Source organism: Nyctereutes procyonoides, unplaced genomic scaffold, assembly GCF_905146905.1.
Source record: "Nyctereutes procyonoides isolate TBG_1078 unplaced genomic scaffold, NYPRO_anot_genome, whole genome shotgun sequence".
NCBI lineage: Eukaryota > Metazoa > Chordata > Mammalia > Carnivora > Canidae > Nyctereutes > Nyctereutes procyonoides.
In genome coordinates, this window is record NW_026575140.1 from 51,787,523 (window position 1) to 51,811,664 (window position 24,142).

A 24,142-nucleotide genomic window follows, 5' to 3' on the forward strand; every position below is an offset into this window, starting at 1 on the left:
GGTAATTCATTAAAATTACCCCAGAAATATATTAGAATATACAAATATGTGTGTATACAGTATACAAACACATACACACACATAGTTTTAAAAAATACTGGCAGTGACCACTCCATTTGAAAATGCATGTATGAACTACCCCAGGAAATGTAAGATGCACTATAAATAAAGCACAGGTTCCAGTGATAATGTATATCTAAAAATAAAAATTAAAAAAAAAGGTCTTTGCTGAGGGTCACATTGAGCTGCGAGGTGCTGCAGGGGTGTCTTTAGAGTTAGCACCATGGCAGAAGACATCAAGTCCAAAATCAAGAACTACCAGACTGCCCCTTTTGACAGCCACTTCCCCAACCAGAACCAGACTAGGAAATGCTGGCAGAACTACCTGGACTTTCACCGCTGTGAGAAGGCAATGACTGCTAAAGGGGGTGACGTTTCCGTGTGCGAATGGTACCGGCGAGTGTACAAGTCCCTCTGCCCCATATCCTGGGTGTCGGCCTGGGATGACCACCGGGCAGAAGGCACATTTCCTGGGAAGATCTGAACTGGCTCCACCCACCTCTCCTCTGTCCTGCATCCTTCTCCCAGGGTGGTGAAGGGGGACCTGGGTACATGGTGATCCCCACCCTGGGATCCTGAATCATGGCTTAACTAATAATAAATACTCTTTGGAAAAGTGAAAAAAAAAAAACTACTACCACATGTGTGCATTTGTGTGTGTGTGTGTGTGTGTGTGTGTGTGTATGTGTGTAGAATTTATTTGGTATCCCCTATATGCCCTAGCCTACGCAGAGGAAAAGTGGAAAGGAAATTGGCTGATGAAAGAAATCTGTTTCTCATGTTCAAAGATTGTACAGTCTATTGGGGAAGAATAAAAACCAAATACCTAGAACTCATAAAATTGCCAAAACCCCCTAGAAACTTAAGAAATTCATGCGATAATGTAATCAATACTATACTAGAACTCAAAAGTGCTAAGCATAAAGGATAAAGAAACAGATGGTTTATTATAAAGGCAATGTTAGAAGACTAATTGCAGACAGAGATTGTGAGTGTGTATGTGTGTGCTGTTGTATGTTGGACACACAGGAACTGGAATTCTAACCAATTTCCTCCCACTCACCTTTTTTTTTTTATGATTCAATCCATCTGTTATTTGTGTCTCATTGAATGATTTCCTGGTTCTCACAACTCCAGGTGTAATAACCCAGAAACACAGAGATAAAGGTCCAGAGAAAAGTAAGCACCATACTCACAATTTTTTTTTTCAGTACACCAAAGTGCAGAAATGTTAAGTGCTCCCAGCCAGGGAATGAAGATCACTGAGCTCCAAAAACATTTAAGAAATTTTTGGATCATTGGACTCATAAACTGCTGATGATTGATAAATCCCAGGCTAAGCCAATGAAGGGATTCCGTAAGTGAAAAGAGAGAAAGATTGCATGGAAGAAGGAGAATAAGGATGCCTTTGGAACAAACAATTATGATAACAAGACTCTTCTGAGTTGGCAGCCCAGCTCCAGAACTCATAACCAACCCTGAGCAACTAACTATTCAACCTCGCCATGCCCCTCTTTTCTCGTCTGTAAAATGGGGGTTCACTTGACCACAAATAATTATTAGGCACCTAATAATGTCCCAGGTTCTGTGTTGGGTGTTGGAACATTGCTCTGGGCGCTGTAGAGCAGTTACCTTCCTCACAGGGCTGTTACGAAGATAGTCTGCGCATGTGAAGAGCTGAGAACGTGATTATCCTCATCAGATGGAGAAATAAATTTTATTTTTTTTGAGAAATAAATTTTAGATGGAAAATAAGACAGACAGATAAGCACACTGCTGACAGAGTTCAGGAAATGATAAAACAAGAAAGACCATCATAGAATTTTCAATTCAAGGCAGATTGAAATGAGACTACCTGATACATAAATGTTACTCAAAAGTGCATGCCCAGAACTTTCTTGGTCTTTCTGTCTTCAAGAGCACCTCACTTTGGTGTGTCTACATATCTACGTTGCTGCTATTTTAATTTCTCAAACATCACAGAGAGTTACCCCACCCTCAAACACTAATGACTCCCCATGTCTTCAACCCAAACTATACATTTCCAATTTGGACATTCAAGTTACTTCATAAAATCGTTTCTTTATTTTCTTTTACTTTTTTTCTTTCTTTTTCTTTTTTCTTTTCTCTCTCTCTCTCTCTCTCTCTTTTTTGAGAGATAAAGAGTGTGTGAGAGTGAGCAGGAGAGAGGCAGAGGGAGAAAGAGAGAGAATCTCCAGCAGACTCCAGACTTAGTGTGGAATCCGACATGGGGCTCAATCTCATGACCTGGAGATCATGACATGAGCTGATATCAAGAGCTGGATGCTTAACCAACTGTACCACCCAGGTGCCCCCATTAAATCATTTCTAATTACCTTTCTAGCCTCATTTATCACTGTCCCATTATATTTTGGGTCACAGACCACAGGTAATGCTTTAGAATGGCTCTAAGGTCTTTCAAGTGGTATTTGATTTTACCATAATCTATTATCCTATCATTTTCCTGCTTTATGCAATTTTGATAGCACAGCTCTTCAAACTTATGAACATTCCCTTCCCCTTTTCCAAGTGTTCAAACAACCTGTTCTGATCAGACTTGCCTTAGTTAATTTATTTGCCTTTAGAGGTAGCAGAATACCTTGTACACATTAGGGGCTGGATAAATATTCATTCACCCTCCCTTGCATTTTAGCTGCCTTCATGTTGCTTGCTCTTCTTGGAATGATATCCTTGTTTTCTCTGTGTTCCAAAATGAGAACTATCCTTCCTGATTGAAAAGTCAACATCTTTAAAGCCTCCTGTCCATCTTATCATGGATGAGATGGATTCCTTTGCCTTCAAAGTGTGCTTTTTGCAGACACCTTATTTACCAGATTTCTCAAATGATACCATATTTGATATTTTTTTGGTGGGGGTGTCTTATGGCTGAACATGCACTCAGGACAATGACTGTGTCCTTTTAATTTCTGTACCTTTACCATATTCACCTAACACCTTCTGCATGGTAAATACTTAAGAGATTAAAAAGAAATTTGTTGAATAAATGGAGGCACTGGTGACATTTTGAGCCATTGGAGGTTTGTTTAAAGTCTGAGTGGTTGAGGAGAGGCTGTGTATGGTTCCTTCCAGACTTTTCTCTAGGTCTTCACTGCCGTTCCTCCCCACCCAGCCCCTCAGCTGGACACAGAGTAAGTCTGTGTTTAGAGTAATGTGTTTTAAAGGTCACATTTATTAGCAAATAGCTGTGTTTATAAACTTAGTTTGACAAAAAAGGGAGCCTTTGAAATTAATACTGTATGCTGAAACTAGAACCAAGTTCACTCCACAGTATGTACTGGTTAAGGAAATGTGCAGTCAAGGTGGCTTTCACAATCTTATACTCCTCACCCACTCTTTTTATGTTTTGCAACTCAATTTTTTTTAAAGCTTGACTGGATTTTCAGGCTGGAATTTATCTGTTTTGTGTCAACTTGGGGTTGTCATGATATTCTGCTTTGAGAAGTTTACCAGAATGTGATGGAGACTCAGAACCTAGTTCGAACTCAACTTGTTCAGCTCAGCCACACTAGAGGACACTGGTTTACCTTCTCATCAAGAGTCTGGAAGACTGGTACTGGTGCTGTGGGATTCCCTGCTAGCACCCTCCCATCTCTGCCTCAGAGCATCTCGTTGGAATGGTTCCCCTGAGATGTTGTTGGCCTGGATTTATTTTCTTTCTTTCTTTCTTTCTTTCTTTCTTTCTTTCTTTCTTTCTTTCTTTTGATGGATTTCTAATATAAAAAAAATGCTAGGTCAGAAGCTGGGGAGAGGCACTTTCTGATATGCATGATGCAGGCTCTTCTGGCCCCCACATTCCAGCCTCACAAAGAGAAGACTCTTGGCAGATGATGGCCCTAGGAGCAAAAATTCATCTAAGAAGGTGATTAACCCAAACCAGAGACTTCTTGCAAGAGGGGGCATTGCACCTCTAGAATGTGCAATGTTTAGTTGCTAAGACAGGGATTCCGAGAGTGGAAGGTGTAGAATAATTGTGTAATGATTCTGCCTGGAGAGGCCAAGACGCCTACTCCAAAACTGGAATGAAATATGGAGGAGTTGCGCATTACAGATGATTGAACTCAGTTCTGTGAGGAGAGGATGGGATTCCAGACCATTTTCTAGAGTGGGAGAGGGCATACAGTTGTGCCAAGTGAGGGGGCTCCCCTAAAGGGAGATTCGTGATGAGCTTAGGCTACATGGAGTCTGAAACTATTCTATCCTCCTTTGATGAGAGAAATAGATAGTAAATAAGGATGATAAATGAGGATTCTTTCAAAGTACTCACTAGGGGATGCTCTACTCCATTCCCACCCCCACAAAAGTATCTCAAAATCCTTTAAGAATTCTGCTTTGGAAGGACTTCTATGATAGTTTATGTTTTCTGTTTCATCACTCCACAATTGCACCTCATTTTTAACCCAAAAATAGTTTCCTGCTTGATCAACATTTTATTCATCAGGCTTGGATCTGGAAGATTTTTGGTTGTTTCCAGAAATGAAAGTCATCCTCAAAACGGAAAGATTAACGTTATTGCAGGTCCTTAAGATATGTGACTTCAACCCTGAAGAACTCAAGAGGAGTTCCAGATATATTTTGGTATTGAAAAAATTTGTCTCATTATTTTGCTGCCCAATCTCATACATTTTCATGTCTTCTTCTTGAATACTGTTTTGGAGATGAAATCCAGACCTGTACAAACTAGTCTAAGTGCGTTGATCATTGAATTGCACCCAGAATGGCCATTGATAATTAAATTTTTGACTGTACAATATTCCTTTGAAAATGAAAGAAAGATGAAAGAGGAATGCCTGGGTGGCTCAGTGGTTGAGTGCCTGCCTTCGTCCCAGGGCATGATCCTGGAGTCCTGGGATCGAGTTCCACATCAGGCTCCCTGCATGGAGTCTGCTTCTTTCTCTGCCTATGTCTCTGCCTCTGTCTCTCAGTGTCTCCCATGAATAAATAAATAATATCTTTAAAAAAAAGAAAGATGAGAGGAAAGATGGATGTAAGAGAAAAATAGAAATACATATAATTAAATCATAAAAGAGTGATAGATACCACCTTCTGCTACTTTGTGCGGGCTCTGCACGCATTGTGCACATTCTATGTGTTAGTAGGTTACATAGAGCTTCGTTTTCTTTACGTCACTAGGTAATATTTATTGTAGAAAATTAGGGGGAAAAGGTGAAAGAGGATTTAAAATCATTTTGAATTCCATAGGTAACTCATTTTGATTTTTCATGTTTGTAGCTTTTTCTGGGTAGATTGTTCATTTTGTGGCAGATTTAAGTAATTACCCCTTTTTTGTTTGTTTTTTGCTTGTTTATTTAAATATTTTTTTGCATATTTTTTTATTGGAGTTCGATTTGCCAACATATAGTATAACACCCAGTCATCCCGTGAAGTGCTCCCCTCAGTGCCCGTCACCCAGTCACCCCAACTCCCCGCCCACCTCCCTTTCCACTACCCCTTGTTCGTTTCCCAGAGTTAGGAGTCTCTCGTGTTCTGTCACCCTCTCTCATATTTCCCACTCATTTATTTAAATATTTTATTTATTTATTTGAGAAAGAGATAGAGAGCATGAGTGGGGGGGAGGGGTAGGGGGAGGGACAAGCCGACTCCCCACTGAGTACGAAGCAGACCAGAAGCTAATCCCAGGACCCTGAGATCATGACCTAAGCTGAAGGCAGAAGGCAGACGCTCAACTGACTAAACCACCCAAGTTCCCATGGTTTTCGCTTTTCTTAAAAAAAAAAAAAGAAAAAAAAAGATACATTTAGAAATTTCCATTTAAAATGCAAATAGAGGGGCTGCCCCGGTGAGGCAGCGGTTCAGCGCCGCCTTCCGCCCAGGGCGTGATCCTGGAGACCGGGTATCGAGTCCCACGTCGGGTTCCCTGCATGGAGCCTGCTTCTCCCTCTGCCTGTGTCTCTGCCTCTGTGTGTGTGTGTGTCTCTCATGAATGAATAAATAAATAAAATATTTTTTAAGAAATGCGAATAGAGTGAATTGGGTTAACCACTCATCAACTCCTGCCTCTTTTCACACTATCCAGATTTTTGCAAAATTCTTTCTGTGGTTTTTCTTTTTCTTTCTTTCTTTCTTTTTTCTTTCTCTTTCTTTCTTTCTTTCTTTCTTTCTTTCTTTCTTTCTTTCTCTCTTTCTCTCTTTCTTTCTGTTTTTTTTTTTAAAGATTTTATTTATTTATTCATGAGAGACACACAGAGAAGCAGAAACATAGGCAGAGGGAGAAGCAGGCTCCCTGCAGGGAGCCCCATGCAGGACTCGATCCCAGGATTCTGGGATCACGCCCTGAGCCGAAAGCAGACGTTCAACCACTGAGCCACTCAGGCGTCCCACTTTTTGTGGTTTTTCATCATATTTTTATTATTTAAGGCAAAAGTAATTTTTCTTTTCTTCTCTGTCATTATCAGGATAAGCATAGTGGGTTTTTATTTCCTCGAATGCAATCTTTATTTTTTTTTTTTGATGCTCAAATCATCCTAAATATGGCCAGTGGGAGCTTCTTCAAGAAGTTCCCATGACCTTTTCACATGACCCCATCAGCCAGAACCCTTTGCTTTCTGACACAGTGAGCTTTTGTAGGCTCACCTTGTAGGCTCCCTATTCTGACCAGTTCTCTAAGGAATGCTGGTTTCTGCTGGTGAATAATAGGTTTTATAAATCAAGACCTGGGCACTGCATATACTTTGCTTGTCCAGTACTAGCGATCCAAGTTCTCTGGGAACAGAACTGGAGGAAATACACACAGATACTTCATGTGGGGTAGTTTGGGAAGAACACATTCTGTGTTTCTCCATTACTCATATACCCACAGTGCTTTTGGAAAACCCACCACCAGGCAATTCTCTGCAGCACTAGCTGGGTATCCTGTAATTCGCTTCAAATTGGACACTGTCTACTTGGGATCAGCATTAGATCACATACAAAGTTGAGGGCTCACAGGACTGCCCCCCACATCAGACACCAACCACAAGTCTCAGGTTACCACCTATACTTCTGACTAACCAGCTGTAAATAGGACTTCTCACAACCCCTTCCTTAATTTGCTAGGATGGTTCAGGGAAATACATTTACTTCTCTGTTTTTTAAAATTAAGGATATAATAAAGGGTATGAATGAGTAGTTGGATGAACGGATATATAGGGCAAGATCCAGAAGTATCCCAAGTGAAGGAGTTGTTATCCTTGTGGAGTTGGGGGGTGATGCCCTTCTCTCATGTAGATGTGTTCACTGCCCTGGCAGGTCCAGACGCAGGACTTTCAGGATTTCTATGGAGGTTCCATCCTGCAGCCATCATGGGTCATGAACTCAATCTCCACCCCTTCTTCCCTTGTCAGGGGACTGGGAGATGGGGCTGAATGTTCCAAGCTTCTCATCCTGGCCTGCTCTTTCTGGCACCCAACCCCATCCTGAAGCCATCCCAGAGCCCTACCAAGAGTCCCCTCATTGGAACAAAAGACACACCTATCACTCAAAATTACAAGCATTTTAGGAGCTCTGTGCCAGGAACCAGGGGTGGAGACCAATTTACATATATTGTGTCACTTCACAGGGCTCATCTTGGCATTCCAAATTCAAATTTAGCATTTCTATTTTTCTTAAATTCTTTGATTTTATGTTCAGATATCTTCTATATCCATCCTGTGTGTGTGTCTGTGTGTGTGTGTGTGTGTGTGTGTTGGATATGCTTGATAATTTACAAAATGATCGCTGTATAGGCAGACAGTTCTGGCTAGGAAGCAAGACGATGTTTTTACCCAATAAGCCCACACTGGTGTGGGAAAAGGTTTAGGGTGGATGTGGGAGGTCCAGATTATCTCACCACACATAATCTGGCTCACAGAACTCAGGGAAACATTTTGCTCAGGTTTATTGGTTTATTATAAAGGATGCAAATGAACAAGCAAGTGGAAGAGACACACAGGGGAAGGAGGAGGAGAAGCGCAGAGCTCCTGTGTGCTCTCTGAGCACACCACCTTCCCTGCAGCAACCCAGAAGTGTCCAGCAACCCAGAAGTGCCCTAAATCTTGCAATTCAGGGATTTTTACAGAGGTTTTATGAAGCAGCCATGATTGATTAACTCATTGGCTGTTGGTGGACTGGGGGGCGGGGCTGAGACTTTGAACCCTTTCATCACGTAGTTGGTTCCTCTGGCATCCCCATCCCACAGCTGTAGGGGCTCCCCAGGTTATGGTCATCAGCATAAACGCAGGTAAGATTGAAAGGTGCTCCCAATGAATATAACAGAGGCCCCACTTGCCCCCATCACTCAGGATTTTAAAGAGCCTTGTGCCAGGAACCGGGGACAAAGAGCAAGTACAAATTTCTTATCATATCACAATATCACAATTTAACCAGAAGACAGCAGTCTGCTCGTATCCACCCCTGCATTCAATTTGCTGTGACACGCGTGTGATGTAGCCTCTGGAGAACCTCACTGGGTGCTTGCTTAGCAGACAGATTGGAATTGGAAAAAGGTGAATGATGCCTTACTATCATTACGAAAATAAGGTTCATCTCCCAGATACCCTGAAAGGGTTTCAGGGTTCCCCCAGGGTGGGGGGTGACCAGACCACACTCAGAGCAGTAGGAAAAGCACTGGAAATTATAGGTTAAGGTTTTATGATCTTTTGGCCTGATCTTTACGGTATTGCACTTAGAAACTGATTCTCCAATGCACCGTTAAATATAAGCTAATTTTGCAGAAGTTTGCAAAAGTTAAAAATTGTCCTAATTCATCTTTGGAGCTCTTCTTGTATATAATGGCCACTCAACATCTGCACTTGGATGCCTGATAGGCATTTCAAACTCAACTTGTCCAGAACTGGTCTTCTGCTCCTCTACCCATAAATCTCCCCTCCTGTGGCATTTCCTATTTAGTTCATCATGATAGCTGCTCAGGCACAAAACCCTGGGTTTATTTTTGACTCCTTCTTGGAATTGCTTTGGCCCGAGCCACCAGCATCTCTCACCTCCATTCCTCCTACTTGATCCCGCTGCTCTTACCCTCCTCACCCTAAGCCCCTTAGTTCATTCTTAGCATAACAGCCAGTGATACTTTTGACATCTAAGACCATGCAATTTTCTGCTTAAAATGATATGATGGCAACTCCTTTCACTCAGAGTCCAAGCTGACAGCTTAAAATACCTTAGAAGTCTTACCGGTTCCCCCAGTGTTCCTCCTTATGCCACCAGTCACTCCCAGCTCTCCCTGATATGGCTCTGGCCTCAGTGACTTCTCTCTCTTCCTCGAACATACCACACATGCTTGTGCCTCAGGACCTTTGTGCTGGCAGTTCCTTCCATCTGGAATATTTTTCTCCCCCATCTATTCTAACTCCCGCATCTTCCAGCCTTTGCTCAGATGTAACATTCTCACCTTGTTCTACCCTGATTATTTTATCTAAAATTGCAAGTCCCGATTTCTACGTTGGAATGTCCGTTTCCCCCTTACCATGCTCTGCTTTTCCTTTTGCCACGCCCCCTACACTGCAGCATTTATTCCTTTCTATTTATTTAGTTATTGTCTGTTGTTTATTGTCTGTCTTGCTTGATTAGAATGCTGACCCCATAGGTCAGGGATTCTTGTCAGTTTTCTTTCACTGGTGTATCTAAGAATCCAGAATGGTGTCTGGCCTTCAGTAGACACCCAATAAATACTTGTTAAATAAATCACTACATGGATAGAAGAAAGAAAGAAAGAAAGAAAGAAAGAAAGAAAGAAAGAAAGAAAGAAGAAAGAAGAGTTTGCTCAATTATAATATAAGCTTCAGGCATGGCTGGATCCAGAGCTTCAAATAATGCTATTGGGATCCAGTCTCTTAACTTTCCTTCTCTGTTTTACTCCTAAGCAGCTTCTCCCTTTATTGGGGTAAAGCTATCACAGCCATCTCTAAGGTTTTATGTCACCAGCTGTACTACCCTAGGAGAAAGAGAGCTGCATTTATTGGGTGTTCTTGCTCCCAGGCTCAGTGGGCACAGCAAGGGAATGTGTATATTCATCTGTATTTATTTTGATGTCCGTCTCTATAAATTGAAAACGACGTGTTTATTCTGACCTCTCCAATTCTAATCCAACAGCACGGGGTTTATTCTAGCTTTCTCTCTTGGCGCATATGTGTATCTCCTTTCTCTGGCAGTGAGAAGCCAGGCCCCCGTTTCCTTAATTTATTTACTCATTTGATCTATGCTTTTATATACGCGACCATTTCCTCCTTCCCCTGAGCCTCCCTTTGGATGCCCCCCTCCCCCTGCTTGAGTGCTGACACCCCTTTGTGGTGGTTTTCTCCTTGCCTTGTTGGGACTCTGACTCCCCATGCCAGTCGCCCTATGAGTGGGGCTCTCCTCACCCTGCTGGAGCTGATCCCCCAAGCTTGACTACCCCCCTATAGAGACACCCTTCTCCCGGCTTTGGCTCTGAGTCCCCAAACATGCATACATGTCCTCCTCATCCTGATGGATCCCTAACACCCACCATCAGGCTCAGACACCCCAGGCCAGGCTGTCTCTTTGCAAGGACACCCTTGTCCCCCTGCTTGGACTCTGACACCCTTGGGCCACTGTGTTTCCCTTTCCTTCCTGCAGAGATGTTGATGCTTATTCTGTCCCATTCAACAGCTTGAGGGTTGAGTTGTTCAAGAAGGGAAGAGAGGGGAAGAAGAAGGAGAAGTGCCTTTATCTTTCTGCCAGTCACCCCCAAGAGACTCAGGACTCCTGGGCTGTCCCCATTTTTGGGACTTGAATGCCATGTGGCTCCATGATCAGTGAGACCACTCATTGCCGCCCTCACACGGCCAAGGGGCAGGGACTCCTCTCTACTTTCCCAGATGTGTTTCCCTCCTGGCACCTCTCACCAGCTGACTTGGTGGATGCACTTACATTGCTTACACTCAGAGCTGTGCCTGGCACATGGAGGCCCCAAAGAGTGTTTGCTAATGACCAAACCCTACAAGAGGGCCATCCATGTGGACAGAGAGGCTCAGAGCCCACTTCCGAGGGAGGGTGTCGTGGGGTCCTCATGGAGCCTGCAGAGGCCTGTGTGCCCTTCACAGAGACACCCTGGCAGGTGGCACCTCTCTGGCCCATGCAGCGCCGGTAGTTTACGGGAGCGGACAGACAAGGAAGTGTAGTTAGCATTCATTCATTGCTTATGTTGTACAGGCTGTCAAAACTAATGAAATTTTATGACAGACGGGCAACGACCAGCTTCCTGGTGTTATTTATCTTTCTCGCTTCTGGCTTGGAGCACTGGGTGATTTTTCATTTACATTTAAAAATGCCAAGATGACTAAGCGCGATTCGCCTCCTCAGAAAACTAGCAAATTGTATCAATGCACAAATGTAATTAATAATCATCAAGCATGAGAAATGAGGAGCAGTTAAGCAGGATAGTCTATCTTTCCAGTCTCCTTCCTCTCCCTGCTACCATTTCAGCCACTTCCCAAGCCCCAGGGACATACATCATGGGGCACCCCCCCCCCATTGTTCCAATCTGATAGTCAATATTTGCGATGACACACAAAAGGTTCTTGTGACTGGTGACATGAGGTACCATGGTGCAATGGATTTATTTGTAGCAGCCTTAGAGAGATGATGCAAATAGATGTAACACCTAATTGGGGGAAAGATGAAAAAAAAATCTAATAGAAGAGGGGCTCAAGGTCTCTGGAGACAGGTTAATTCTAGAGCGACAAGGCTCAAGATTGTGAGCCCGAGTTCCTATAGCCAATAGTAACCTGCAGGGCCAATGAATCATAACAATCCAAACCTGGGATCCATTTGTGCTTTGAACAATTCTTCTGTATATATCACCTCGTCGTCTTATGTTCTCATCCCTGTCATGTGTTATCTGTACTTCCCTGGCTGTCGGCCCCACCTGTGACTGCCAGGATCTTTAGCCTCTACAAGTCTCAGCTCTCTGCAGATGACCCCTGGGTGTCTTTAGAGGTACTTTATATGTGTTCCCTAACAAGTGGTTAGTTCTTATGTACTATTTGCATGATGATGAAGAAGAAGATGATGATGCTGATGTGGCTTTTCTGCTGGCTCCATTGGGGTTCCAATGAGTTGCATTTTTTGAGGCACTAAAGCCACAGACCCATATCCTCTGGAGCCCTTTGATGCTAAAGGCATTTCTCGCTCTGTGGGAGTCAGGGGGCTGCTTCCTCTACACTTCCAACATTTTAGCAGAGACTTCTAAATTGTGCTAATTTGTGTTCCAGTGGCTTCTAGATTTTTTGTTTTTATTTTTTTAGTAAACAGGTCTTGGGAAAAGGAGACAAAGCTGAAAGGCAAACATTATGTTCTACTCGAAAACCAAGTCCCTGCCACCATGACTAAGGCTTTGTGAGAGGGCCAAGCTTTCCTGCACACCTTTTCTCTCTCAGGACGGGCTATTTCCCAGAGGGCTCCCCCTGGCTTTGTGCACGTTGGCACCGGTAAGGCCAGACGTGTCCAGACACGCTGGTCTCACAGCCTTTGAGCCAGGCTCCAAATGGCATTCCTGATCCAAAGGTGTACTTGTGGAAAGTCTGCTCTGTCCTCGGTGCTGTGGGGTTTCAGAAAGGCCGATCAGAAACAGTGCTTGGCCTCAAGGACTTTATATACTAACAGCCATGTAATCAAGAATCAAATGGCAGAGGGAAATAAAAATAAGCACCCCAGGGTGGTAGACATGATGAAGTGCTGAGAATAGGGTCATGAGGAGCCCTACCTTCACCAAGTTGCAACAGAAATGGCTTCACACAAGTTGAACCTGACCTGAGCCTTTGAGAGCTAGGAACACGTGGAGGAGGTGAAAACAGAAGGTGTTCCAGGAAGAGGGGGCAGCAGGAGCAGAAGCTGGATGTTTCTGACAATACACAGGGAATGGCAATGGTGCAGATTGACCAGGTGCATACTTGAAGTGGGGAGTTTGGGGAAGATTAAGGTGAATAGCAGGGGTTTGACTGCATACAGGAGATCCTTGACCAGCAGGCTGAGTCATCTGTGTCTTATTTTACAAGCAGCAAAATATACCAAGCTGAGATAATTTACCAGCTGGAGCCATGAGAAGCCACAGAGCAAGTGAGTGTTTCTGGATCAGATAGACTCACCTGGATCAGTGCCAGGTGAATAGGAGAAAACTAGGGCAGGTAGATTACTGGGGAGACCTCTGCAGGAGCACCAGATGTGGGTACTGAGAATGGAGCAGTTGGACAAGTTGAAAAGAAGGAGATGATGGGTTTGAGAGCCGGGGTGGGGGATACAGAGAGTGAGGGAAGAGAGGAATCTAAGAAAAGTTGAGCTTGAGTAGTTGGAATGAAAGAGCAACATGACATCCAAGAGGCAGGGTGATTTTTTGCTTTTTTTTGGGGGTGGGGGTGGGATCATGATGGATTCACTTCTTCAAAACAACTTTGTTAGGTGCGTAGGAGACAATCATTTCCATTTTAGATGCAAGAAGATCATGGCAGAGAGCAGTAAGCAGTAGGTCCACGCTCACATGCTACCAGGCACAGCTGACTCTTATACACAGACTTTTGGATTTTAAACCTTTGCTTTTTTTCCTTATATACCTGCCCAACTAGCTGTATAGAGACTACATGTATAGAGAGTATGGTAGAAAAAGGAATGAAGAAGAAAAAAAAAAAGACGAGTAGTAAGGAATTATGCTATTAGTGACAAAAATAAGCATGTTGTAATGGTTCTGGGGAGAACCATTGTCAGGCAAATGAACTCTCTTAATCCAATCGGATAAGAAATTTCCTGGGCCTGCGGATCCATAATCCCATTTAAATCCCCTAAAAGGAGAGTCTAATAAGAAATCAACTCGAATGAAAAACAAACTCGAGGTAATAATTGTGCAGAGATACTGGGCATTCTGCCCCCAGGATCACAGGCTGTCCTATAATAAAAGCCATGAAATCCATAATAGAAATTGCTTCCCCCCAAAGCTTCTGGATGGTCCATGTGTTCATAACTGGGATCTTAAATGACAGACCCATTGCTCTCGGTTATCTTCGGTGATAACCAGCTGCTTATGAAAACATCCGTTTTCTGAGAATTTGGATCCTGTCCTGGTCTGTTTTACATTTGGGAATGAGGTGGTGGCGTGTTGTTTTTCTCCTAGGCTGGTGAGGAGGAGAGGTGGGAAAGGATAGCCTTGCCAATGTCCTATTTGTCTTTCTGTTTGTTGTTGCAACTGGCCTCGTTAGATTGGGCGAGAGCTGCCAACATTTATAACTTTGGCTTTTCTAATTAAAGTTCTACTGGAAAGCCTAACTCCTCTCTTGTGACTCCCTCGGCAGGAATGCACTCTCATAACAGAGGCATCTGCCCCCTAGACTAACCTTTCTTGAAACCAGATAAACAAAGTAATACTAATAAAAATATCCATCTGTGCTTAAAGATAAATAGAGCATTAATATACCAAGCTGAGATCTGGATTCTTTGGGAGCCAGCTCTAATGATATTAGACATCTGTTCCAGCTTGCTCCCTACTCATTTTCCATGTGCACATTTGTGTAAAAGAACAATGGGCAGAGGTTTTGTCTGGAGGACACAGGGGTTTGCCACCTGACCACTGCCTTTTTTTTTTTGAGATGACTGCCCCGATGGAGTTCTTTAACATTTTGGCCCATTGGTTGGGTTTCTTCCTGGATTTTAAGCACCATGGTCTTTCTTCATTTTTATTTTCGGATGCCCTGAAAGCCAATTTAATCATTAATCACAGTAAGCAGAATTGTCGCATAGACCAGATGTACAGACATCAGCATGGTCATGGCAGTGGTCTTTCTGAAGTCAGGATGTGAGAGTATCCAGGAAGCATCTGAGGCCATCCGTTTACAAGCAGAGAGCACCGGGTCAGGCCTGCGAAGAGGGCAGGATGATTGTTTCTAAGAACTGTGTGTGAAAGGTAGAAACCAGCCTCTCAGTGTTCCTTTATAACGTTGTTAACACTTGAGAAGCCTTGCAGGCAAGGACTGTTGTGGGAATACATTCTTCTTTAAGAGTGCACTCGTTGACCTTGGTTTTCCTAGATTTGGTACTGACTCCAAAGGGGTGTGGGAATCAATGGGGTGAAGGCCTGGAAGGAAATGTACAAAGGGCATTTAAAATGGTTACAATGATGGGGTGGGGTGTTACTGGAGTTTAGTGCCTCAAGATGAAGGGCATCCAGGTATAGCAATGTAAGCGAGGAATGGTCTTGTCCTGCAAAAAGACTGGCCAGTCCCAAGTGTGGATGACATGGTATTGAGAAGCATCGACACTTTTAAATAGTGACAATGTTTGTTTTCAAACAAAAAATCTTACACAGAACCTCCAACATATAAAACATAGTAGAGATATTATTCCTGAAGGAGAGGAAGTCCCTGAAATACTTCTAGGGAGCACAACTTAAGAACCACTATTCTTGGGGCACCTGGGGGGCTCAGTTGGTTAAGCATCGGACTCTTGGTTTTTTTTTTTAATTTTTTTTATTTACTTATGATAGTCAGAGAGAGAGAGAGAGAGAGAGAGAGAGAGAGAGAGAGAGGCAGAGACACAGGCAGAGGGAGAAGCAGGTTCCATGCACCGGGAGCCCGATGTGGGATTTGATCCCGGGTCTCCAGGACCGCGCTCCGGGACAAAGACAGGCGCCAAACTGCTGCGCCACCCAGGGATCCCCGGACTCTTGGTTTCTGCTCAGATCATGATCTCAGGGTGGTGAGATCAAGGTCCGCATTGGTCTCCACATTCAGCTTGGAGTCTGCTTGAGATTCTTTTCCTCCCTGTCCCTCCTCCTGCTGCTCTCTCTCTCTCTCAATAAATAAATAAATAAAATCTTGAAAAAAAAAGAACCACTATTCTGGATGCTACTCGATGGCAATATAGTTCTAAGAATCTGTCTGGTTGTGCAGCATGCTAAAAATTGAATGATCAAAAAAAATTGGGGGGCACCTGGGTGGTTCAGTGGTTGAGCGTCTGCCTTTGGCTCAGGTCAAGATCCCAGAGTCCTGGGATTGAGTTCTGCATCGGGATCCTTGCAAGGAGCCTGCTTCTCCCTTTGCCTGTGTCTCTGCCTCTCTCTGTGTGTCTCTCATGAATAAATAAATAAAATCTTTAAAAAAATAAATAAAAGCCCCATTTTTAAACTATGATTTTGTTCCCTTCAACATTTTATATGAAAGTTTCCAAACATAGAGAAAAATGGAAAGAATTGTGAACACCCATGTACCCACCGCATAGATTCTATACTTGCCAATGTTTTGTACTTTTGGTCTCTTCCTGAGTCTTTCTCTATGCATGGATTCATCTTATTTTTAAATTCCTTTCAAAGAGAGCTGCAGACATCAGTGCGGTTCATACCTAATACCTCAGTACACATATCAGACATTCACTAGAGTTCAGGATTTGTTTATAGTCCTTTTTAAGGGGTCAAATTTACATACAGAGAAGTGGGTAGACCTAGTATACAATTTGGCAAGATTTAAAAAATAATTATATAGCTCAAAACCTTAACAGGAAATAAAGCCTCCGAAAGGTATGACCTCTGGAAGTTTCCTCATGGCCCTTTCCAGCTAGCATAGACCCCTCCATCCCTTGGTTCCTGACGATTGCTATTCTGATTTTTTTTTCACTGTAGATGAGCTTTAACTCACTCCCAGGGCTTCATATGAGTTGGATCACGGTGTAAGTACTCTAGGTGAGTGACTTTTTTTTCAGAAAGAGCATAATGCTTCTGAGGCTCATCCGTATTGTTGCTTTTATCAGTAGTTCTTTCCTTTTAGTCCAGAGGGTGGTGTTTTGGGCTACAGACTGAAGAACACATGGACTTCAGTGATTCATGATCTGATTCTTCAGCACCAGGCCACTCTTGTTATTTCTACTAGTATTAGCTTTGTCTAAACAGCGGCAAATAATCTGTCAGTGGAGTTCGTTCAGTCAAACAAGCTGACAGCTTGCTGGAGAGAATCATTATGATTGGTGTCTGACTGGACCGGGCAGTGGGAATCAGGAGCTTGTGGTCCATCAGGAACACCATTCTCTTCTACAGCCTGCAAGCCTCAACTCTGGGCTGGGTTCTTTTGCTCTCCTCTATTTTTTTTTAATTATGGTAAAAACATATATAACATAAAATTGACCATTTTAACCATTTTTTAGGTGTGCAGTTTAGTGATATTAAGTATGCTTCTCTGTGGTGTAACCATCACTTCCCATCCATCCACCTCCAGAATGTTTTCATCACCCCAAACTGAAATTTTGTCCCCATTAAACATTAACCCCCCATTCCACATCCCCCCAGCCCCTGAAAAACACCATTCTACTTTCTGGCTCTATTAATCCAACTACTCTTCATGCCTCCTATCATGGACTCATACAGTATTTGTACTTTTGTGACTGGCTTATTTTGCTCAGCAGAATGTCCTCAAGGTTCGTCCATGTAGCACATGTCGGAACTATCTTCCTTTTCATGGCTGAATAATATTCTATTGTACACACATAGCATATTTTATTTATCCGTCTATCTGTTGATGGATGTCTGGGTGGTTTCCACCTTTGGCTGCTGTGAATAATGCAGCCGTGAGCAGAGGTGTACCTGTTCCAGGCCCTGCTTCCAATTCTTCTTTGCTGTCCTTTGATGCCACTTACCACCATCATAGTCCACACTGAACACCTGCTCAGATGTCTCCTCTTTTCTCCCAGAGTCTTGCCCTGTGTCAGGCAGCCACCCATCCTCTCTCATTGGGATCACCACCCCAGCTTCCTCCCTACAGCTCTCTCCACAGCTTCTCTTGGCTGATCCCCTACCCAACATTTTCTTCACCTCACACTGTAGCCAGAATTTCAGAGGCAATTCTGATCATATCCTCTCCCTGTTTGAACTCTCAGGTTGCTCCTGATGGTGTCTGAAACCCTCTCTCTGCTCCTGGATGTTCCAACCCCTTATCCTTTAAGACTTGATATAGATACCACTTCTTCCAAGAACCCTTCCCTGTGCGTGCCCATGACAAGCATAGGTGTGCCCATCACATCACCCCCATAGCAGCCCGAGGGAGGTCGTTCTATCACCCAAGGGAATCATGTTTGGAACATACTCCATATGTTGCAATATCTTGAGTGTAAACACAGATCACATCCACACGGGGTCCAACAGCCAGGTTGAACCTGGTCAATCATTTTGGAAAATTTGACCTCTAAAACTTTGGAAAAGCTTATGCTCTAGTTCCAGAGAGGTGCTGATAAACCAGCTTTCCTGAAAAAGTTTAAAAAAATAATAAGCCCTGATTTGTGGTATTTGCTGATTTCTAAGGGTGTCAATTCTCCCCCCCTGGCCAATTTCAAGTCGCCATCATGAGGTTACTGGACACGGAGTTGGGAAGAGGTGTGTGGCCAGCACGATTGGCTCCTAGATATCATCCCCAATGGTTCCTTTTCCCAACCCTTAAATTCTGCCAGAAAAACAAATCAGTTGTTTCTATAAGATTCTTTCAAATCCATACACTGGTTGTTTGCTTCCAGATAATTTTCTACAAATTCCCTCAGAGTTTTTTTTCTGTTGAAAGAATCACCCCCTATATAGGCAGACATGCAAAGGAACATGTTAAAATATATGGGCAGCACATTCAGCACAAGATAATAACAAAGCCAGCATTTATTAAGTGCTTACTATGTACCAAGTACTGGCTACTGTCCTCTACATGTGTTTTTCTTGTTAATCCTCATCACCCTGTGAGGTAGGTATATCATTATATTCCTGTTGTATAGAGGTGGAGACTGAGTCCCAGAGAGATTACAATATCTTTTGGGTCACTCAGAGCCAAGAATTGAACTTGATTACATTTGATCTGTGAATCCATGCCATGGCAGATCGCCTCAAGGGAGAGGGAAGGAAAGCTAGCTGTTCAGAAAACAATCCATCAAAATACTGTCACTGTAATTTCTTAGCTTCCACATTTCTTGAACTCCAGGGTCCTCTGGTTACTCAAGGTGAGGCTGGTTCTCACCGCCACAGGCTTGGCCTGTGCAGCTTTGGCCTTCCTGCCCTGCGTTCCCCTCTCATTTGTTACCTGATGCCTAACACAGTGCCTGGCAAATACACGTTGAGTGAACAAGTGAACCCATATATTTTTGCCTGTCGGGCGATTTGATTTTGAGTCAGCAGAGATTTTGCTCAGGAGAGAAAAGGTGGGGCATTTGAATGAATTTTACCATTAACAACAACACAGTGTCTTTGGGAGAAGATGCAGCCCTGGCACTGCGTCCCAGGCCTGGCTTTTGTATTTATTTTACATGTGAGTGACTGTGGGTGTGTTACTTTGCTTCTTGCAATTCTAGTTTCCTCATCCAGGAAAAGGCATTGGATCCATTCATTTTTTAGCTATTGTGAGAGCCACCATGTGTCAGATACAGTCCCAGCTGTTGGGGAAAGGGTAGTGGACCAAGCATAGTGGTGCTTATACCACAGACAAAATCAAATACTGATCTGAGTAATAATGGGTCAAGCCCGGATAAGGTCCAGGAGGAAAAAGAAAGCAAGGTAAGGGCGTGAGGAGTGAATGGAGGTGCTTTGTGAGCAGGATGGTCAGGCGTGGCATTTGGAGGGGTGACGTTAGATGTTCAAAGACAGAGGGCAATGTGGCATGGGGCTATTCCTTCCTTCCTTCCTTTATTAAGATTTATTTATTTATTTATTTATTTATTTATTTATTTAAAAGAGAGAGAGAGAGAATGCATGCAAGTAGGGGGAGGGGCAGAGGAAGAGGGAGAGAGAATCTCAAGCAGACTCCCTGCTGAGTGCAGAGCTCAACATGGGGCTTGATCCCAGGACTCTGAGATTATGACCTGAGCCAAAGTCAAGAGTCTGATGCTCAACGGACTGAGCCACCCAGGTACTCCCTATTCTATTTTTAAATTGTGTTAAAATACACATAACATAAAACTTCCCATTTTAACCCTTTTTAAGAGTAGAGTGCTATAGCATTAAGTACTTTTACATCATTGTGCATCAGTACCATCCATATCTAGAACTTCTTTCATTTTCCAAACTGAAACTCTGTCCATTTTAAACACTAACTCCCAATTCCCCCATACCCCCAAAAAGAGTAACCACCCTTCTATTTCTGTCTCCATGAATTTGAGTAATCTAGTAACCTCATAGAAATGGAATTGTGACCAACTTACTTCACTCAGCATAGTGTCCTTGGTGACATGTGTCAGAATTTCCAAGGCTGGATAATATTCCATTGTATGTATATACTACATTTTCCTTATCTATTCCTTTATTGGCAGACATTTAAGCCATTTCCACATCTTGGCTACTATGAATAATGCTGCAATGAACATGGGAGTGTAAATATCTGTTTGAGTCTCTGTTTTCAATTCTTTGGGGTGTATGTCTACCCAGATGTAGGATATTAGATCCTACAGAAGTTTCATTTTTCATTTTTGAGGAACCACCATACTGTTTTCCACAGTGGTGGCACCATTTTGCCTTCCTACCAACAGTGCACAAAGGTTCCAATTTCTCCACATCATGGCCAGTGTTTGTTATTTTCAATTTACCTCAGTCATAGCCATCTTAATGGGTGTGATGTGGAATCTCTTTGTGGTTTGGATTTGCATTTCTTTAGTGATTAGTGACGTTGGGCATCTCTCCATGAGGATTTTAGGATTTTACATGAAGGACATTCTAACAGAGAACTAACTGTAGAACTGACATGATCAAGGCCCAGATGCAAGACCATGGCTGATTTGGGGGGCCATGGTAAGGAGTTGGAGTTTGCCTCTGGGTGGGATGGGAGCCTCTGGAGGCTTTGGAGCAGGGGCATAGCATGATCTGACTTACATTTTAAATGGATTTCATTCTGGCTTTCTGACCACACGTTTTTTTTTTTTTTCTCTTTTTTCCAATGGGGCATCGTCTGGGACTAATTATCCACTGAACACACTTAGTGGCAATATTTATCATCATTATAAAAACACACTATGGGTAAAGAGATTTACGCTTTACAGAATGCCTCCTCATACATCATCCTGTTCAATCCTTGGGGCAGTTTGTGTAGGCTCCTGTGTCCTTAGTGACTGGACATTTTAAGAGAGGAGCCTGGGTGTGCCCTTCAAGATCAGGAAATAGGTTTTTGAACCTGACTCTGGCAATAATGTGCCAGTGGCAGAGTTTTCTGGAAATTAGCCCATCTGTTCATAGCTAAGCCATGGTTGCCTGCTCAGAATCACCAGGGGCAATCTCAGCTTTTTCTTTAAACACCAGTCATCGGCAATTCTTTGACACCATGACTTTCTTAGTGGGCCAGTCATTGTCACTGCTCCCTTCTTCATTGAGGACTCCTGCAGATTCTATTCCACCCCAATGAGCTTTAGGGACTCTTTCAATGGGTTTTAGTGGTTCTTCCTCTGGAAAAATTCAAATTCATTCACTTGTTCATTCATTCTTCCACTGTGTAATTAATAATTGATTAATAATTACTATAATAACTAACTAATATTTACTATAGTAACTATAATAAACAATGGAGACACAATGATGAATGAAGACAGATGATCTCTGGTGCCCTGGGTCTGAGGAAGTTCAACAGATGGACCAGGCATAAGGGATAAGGTCAAGGAGTGGGCATGAGTGCCACACAACCCTGCAGACACACTCCACACCCTGTGGGGATAGACCCACACAAGGACACACGTGGTGTGATCCTGGCGTTTAGAGCAGAGGACTGCTCAAGAAGACCTGGCTTCTTTCAAAGTCCTGCTGGCAGCCGCCTAACGAGCAAGCTCATTCCTCAGTGGAATGAGACCCAAGACTCAGTTAACCACAGAGAACATCCTTCAGGACAAAAGATGGCCACTCGGGACAAGAATGCTCTTCCTCTGGTAAAAGTGAACAACCAAAGGTTTAGGCATGAGTCCAGAATTCCAATGGTTACATTGCCTAAAGAATGCAAAGACCTAGTCAGTTTTATCATACCATCTACCTGTCCTTTCTGGTCAGGTCTTACCTGCAGGACTGGGTGACCAGGGCTGGTGGATGCTGGGTGCCTCAGTGATTGGACAATGACCTCTGAGGCACAAAGAACTTTCCTTATTTCCCCCTCCCCATGGGCTTGATGTGTTTTAGTGGGGATGTCAGATGGGTGGGGAAGTTTGTAGGATACCTTAGGCTTCGGTGGGAAATCCCATTAAAAGATAAAAGAGCAGCTCCTCCTCCTCCTCCTCCTCCTTCTTCTTATTTCTTCTTCTCCTTCTCCTTCTTCCAGATTTTATTTATTTGTTTGAGAGAATGAGAGCAAGTACATGAGTAGAGGGGAAGGGCAGAGGGAAAGGGAGAAGCGGGCTCCCTGCTAGGTGGGAAGCCCACTGTGGGACTCAATCCAGGACCCCGAGATTATGACCTGAGCCAAGGGCAGATGCTTAACCAACTGAGCCACTCAGGTGTCCAGAGTTCGTTCATTTCTCAGCAAACAATTTTTGAGCACCTACTTCGTGTCAGATATTCAGATGATGGGGACAAATAAAGAATTCTCTCCTCCTATGAACTGATATTCTCTCTGTCAAGAAGACAGCCAATAAAAAAGGGTAAGGATAAACAGAAAAAAGAATTCAGAGATCAAGAGCTATGAAGAAAATAAGAAAAGGTAGTAGGGACAGAACAGGGAATGCAGACTCACCAAGCTGGATGTCTGAACCAGGCTCTGAGACAGGATGGGAGTGCAAGCAATTTCCAGGGGAGGTCATTCCAGAAAAGACCAGCAAAGGAGTGGGGAAATGAGATAGAGTAGGGAATTAGTAAAGGGTGTGATGCCAAGCAAGTGACTGTGTGGGCACCTGAGGAGCAAGTGTAGACCTCAGAATTATCCCAGCTGTGGGGCAAGGGTGCTCCTGGGGCCATCGATTCACTGGCGTGTCCAGCATGACTGGCCTCTGGGCAGAGTGGGCTCTGGTGGTCAGAAGCCTCATTGGAGTCACAGATGCTGGTGTCTGGAGTCCAGCCATGTGCATGGCCAGTGCTGACCAGGACAACACTGGGATGACATTGCTGGCTTCCATTCCCCAGACTAACAACAAGCAGGAGGTAGCCACGGAGAGATCTGGGAAAAGAACATTACGGCAAAGGGAAGAGCATGTGCAACGGTGAAGGGTGCTGACTTTCCAGCTCGGCTGAGGGTGAAGTGGGGGAGGCAGGCAGGGCTCTGGGTTCCTGGCAAGGAGGTGGACTTCATTCTAAGTGCAATGGCAAGCCAACGGAGGATTCTTGCAGGGCAGATCTGCTTTGCTTTTCACCCCATCTTCTTCATGGGATCATGTTTTAATAATGCTGGAAGGGACTGGCCACTAAGAATAAGGGTAAAACAGCATCTTGGAGGCAGCCCAGAGCATAGAAAGCAGAATCTAGGACAATGAGGACAAACACTGCCCAGCTCAGAGCTGTGGGAAGGGCCTCTCTTTTGTAGTGCATTCTGCTTTAGAGTGAAAACAACCCAGGCAGGGACCCCGGCCTATTTTGAGAATGGCCAAGCCTTGAAGAAGAAGAACAATTAGATAGTAAAAGGATTGGAAAATGGGGAGTTTCCAGTGGCCACTTCTTTGTGTTGCTCGTGATGCATTTTGACAAAGTGTGAAGCAGGGAAAAAGCCACAAGATTGCAGGACTGCCTGGCTCGGCTCGGCAGAGCAGCTAACAGTGGTGGCTCACACACAACGGGGTCTGCTCCTCCAGTTATGAATTTGGAACCGAAGCATGCAAAAAGAGATTACAGTTTAGCATTCACTGCATGCATTCAGTGAAAAATGAGACTGTCATGCAGGCTGGGACTCAATCTGCAAGGGAATGTGTGGACGCTGAAGCCCTGGCGGCTGAGCACGGGCCATGAGCAGAAATGCCCAGGCTGTAGGCTTAGGCCTTGAATAGCTTTGGGCAAGAATTTCTTCTTTTTGGTTATTAATTCCATCCTTCCTGGTTATCTCTGACCTCATGAGATTTCCTCTTTCTTTCTTTCTTTCTTTCTTTCTTTCTTTCTTTCTTTCTTTCTTCTCTTTCTTTCCTTTTCTTTCTTCCTTCCCCC

At 43.7% G+C, this 24,142-nt stretch overlaps 1 protein-coding gene across 1 annotated transcript; it reads left to right on the top strand.

Annotated features, from left to right (window-relative positions):
• Positions 1 to 283: 283 nt before the first annotated feature.
• LOC129496689 (cytochrome c oxidase subunit 6B1-like) lies at positions 284 to 622 on the top strand. Its single transcript, XM_055304869.1, has one exon. The coding sequence runs from the start codon at positions 284 to 286 to the stop codon at positions 542 to 544; it is 261 nt and encodes an 86-aa protein (XP_055160844.1). The 3' UTR covers positions 545 to 622.
• Positions 623 to 24,142: the final 23,520 nt, after the last annotated feature.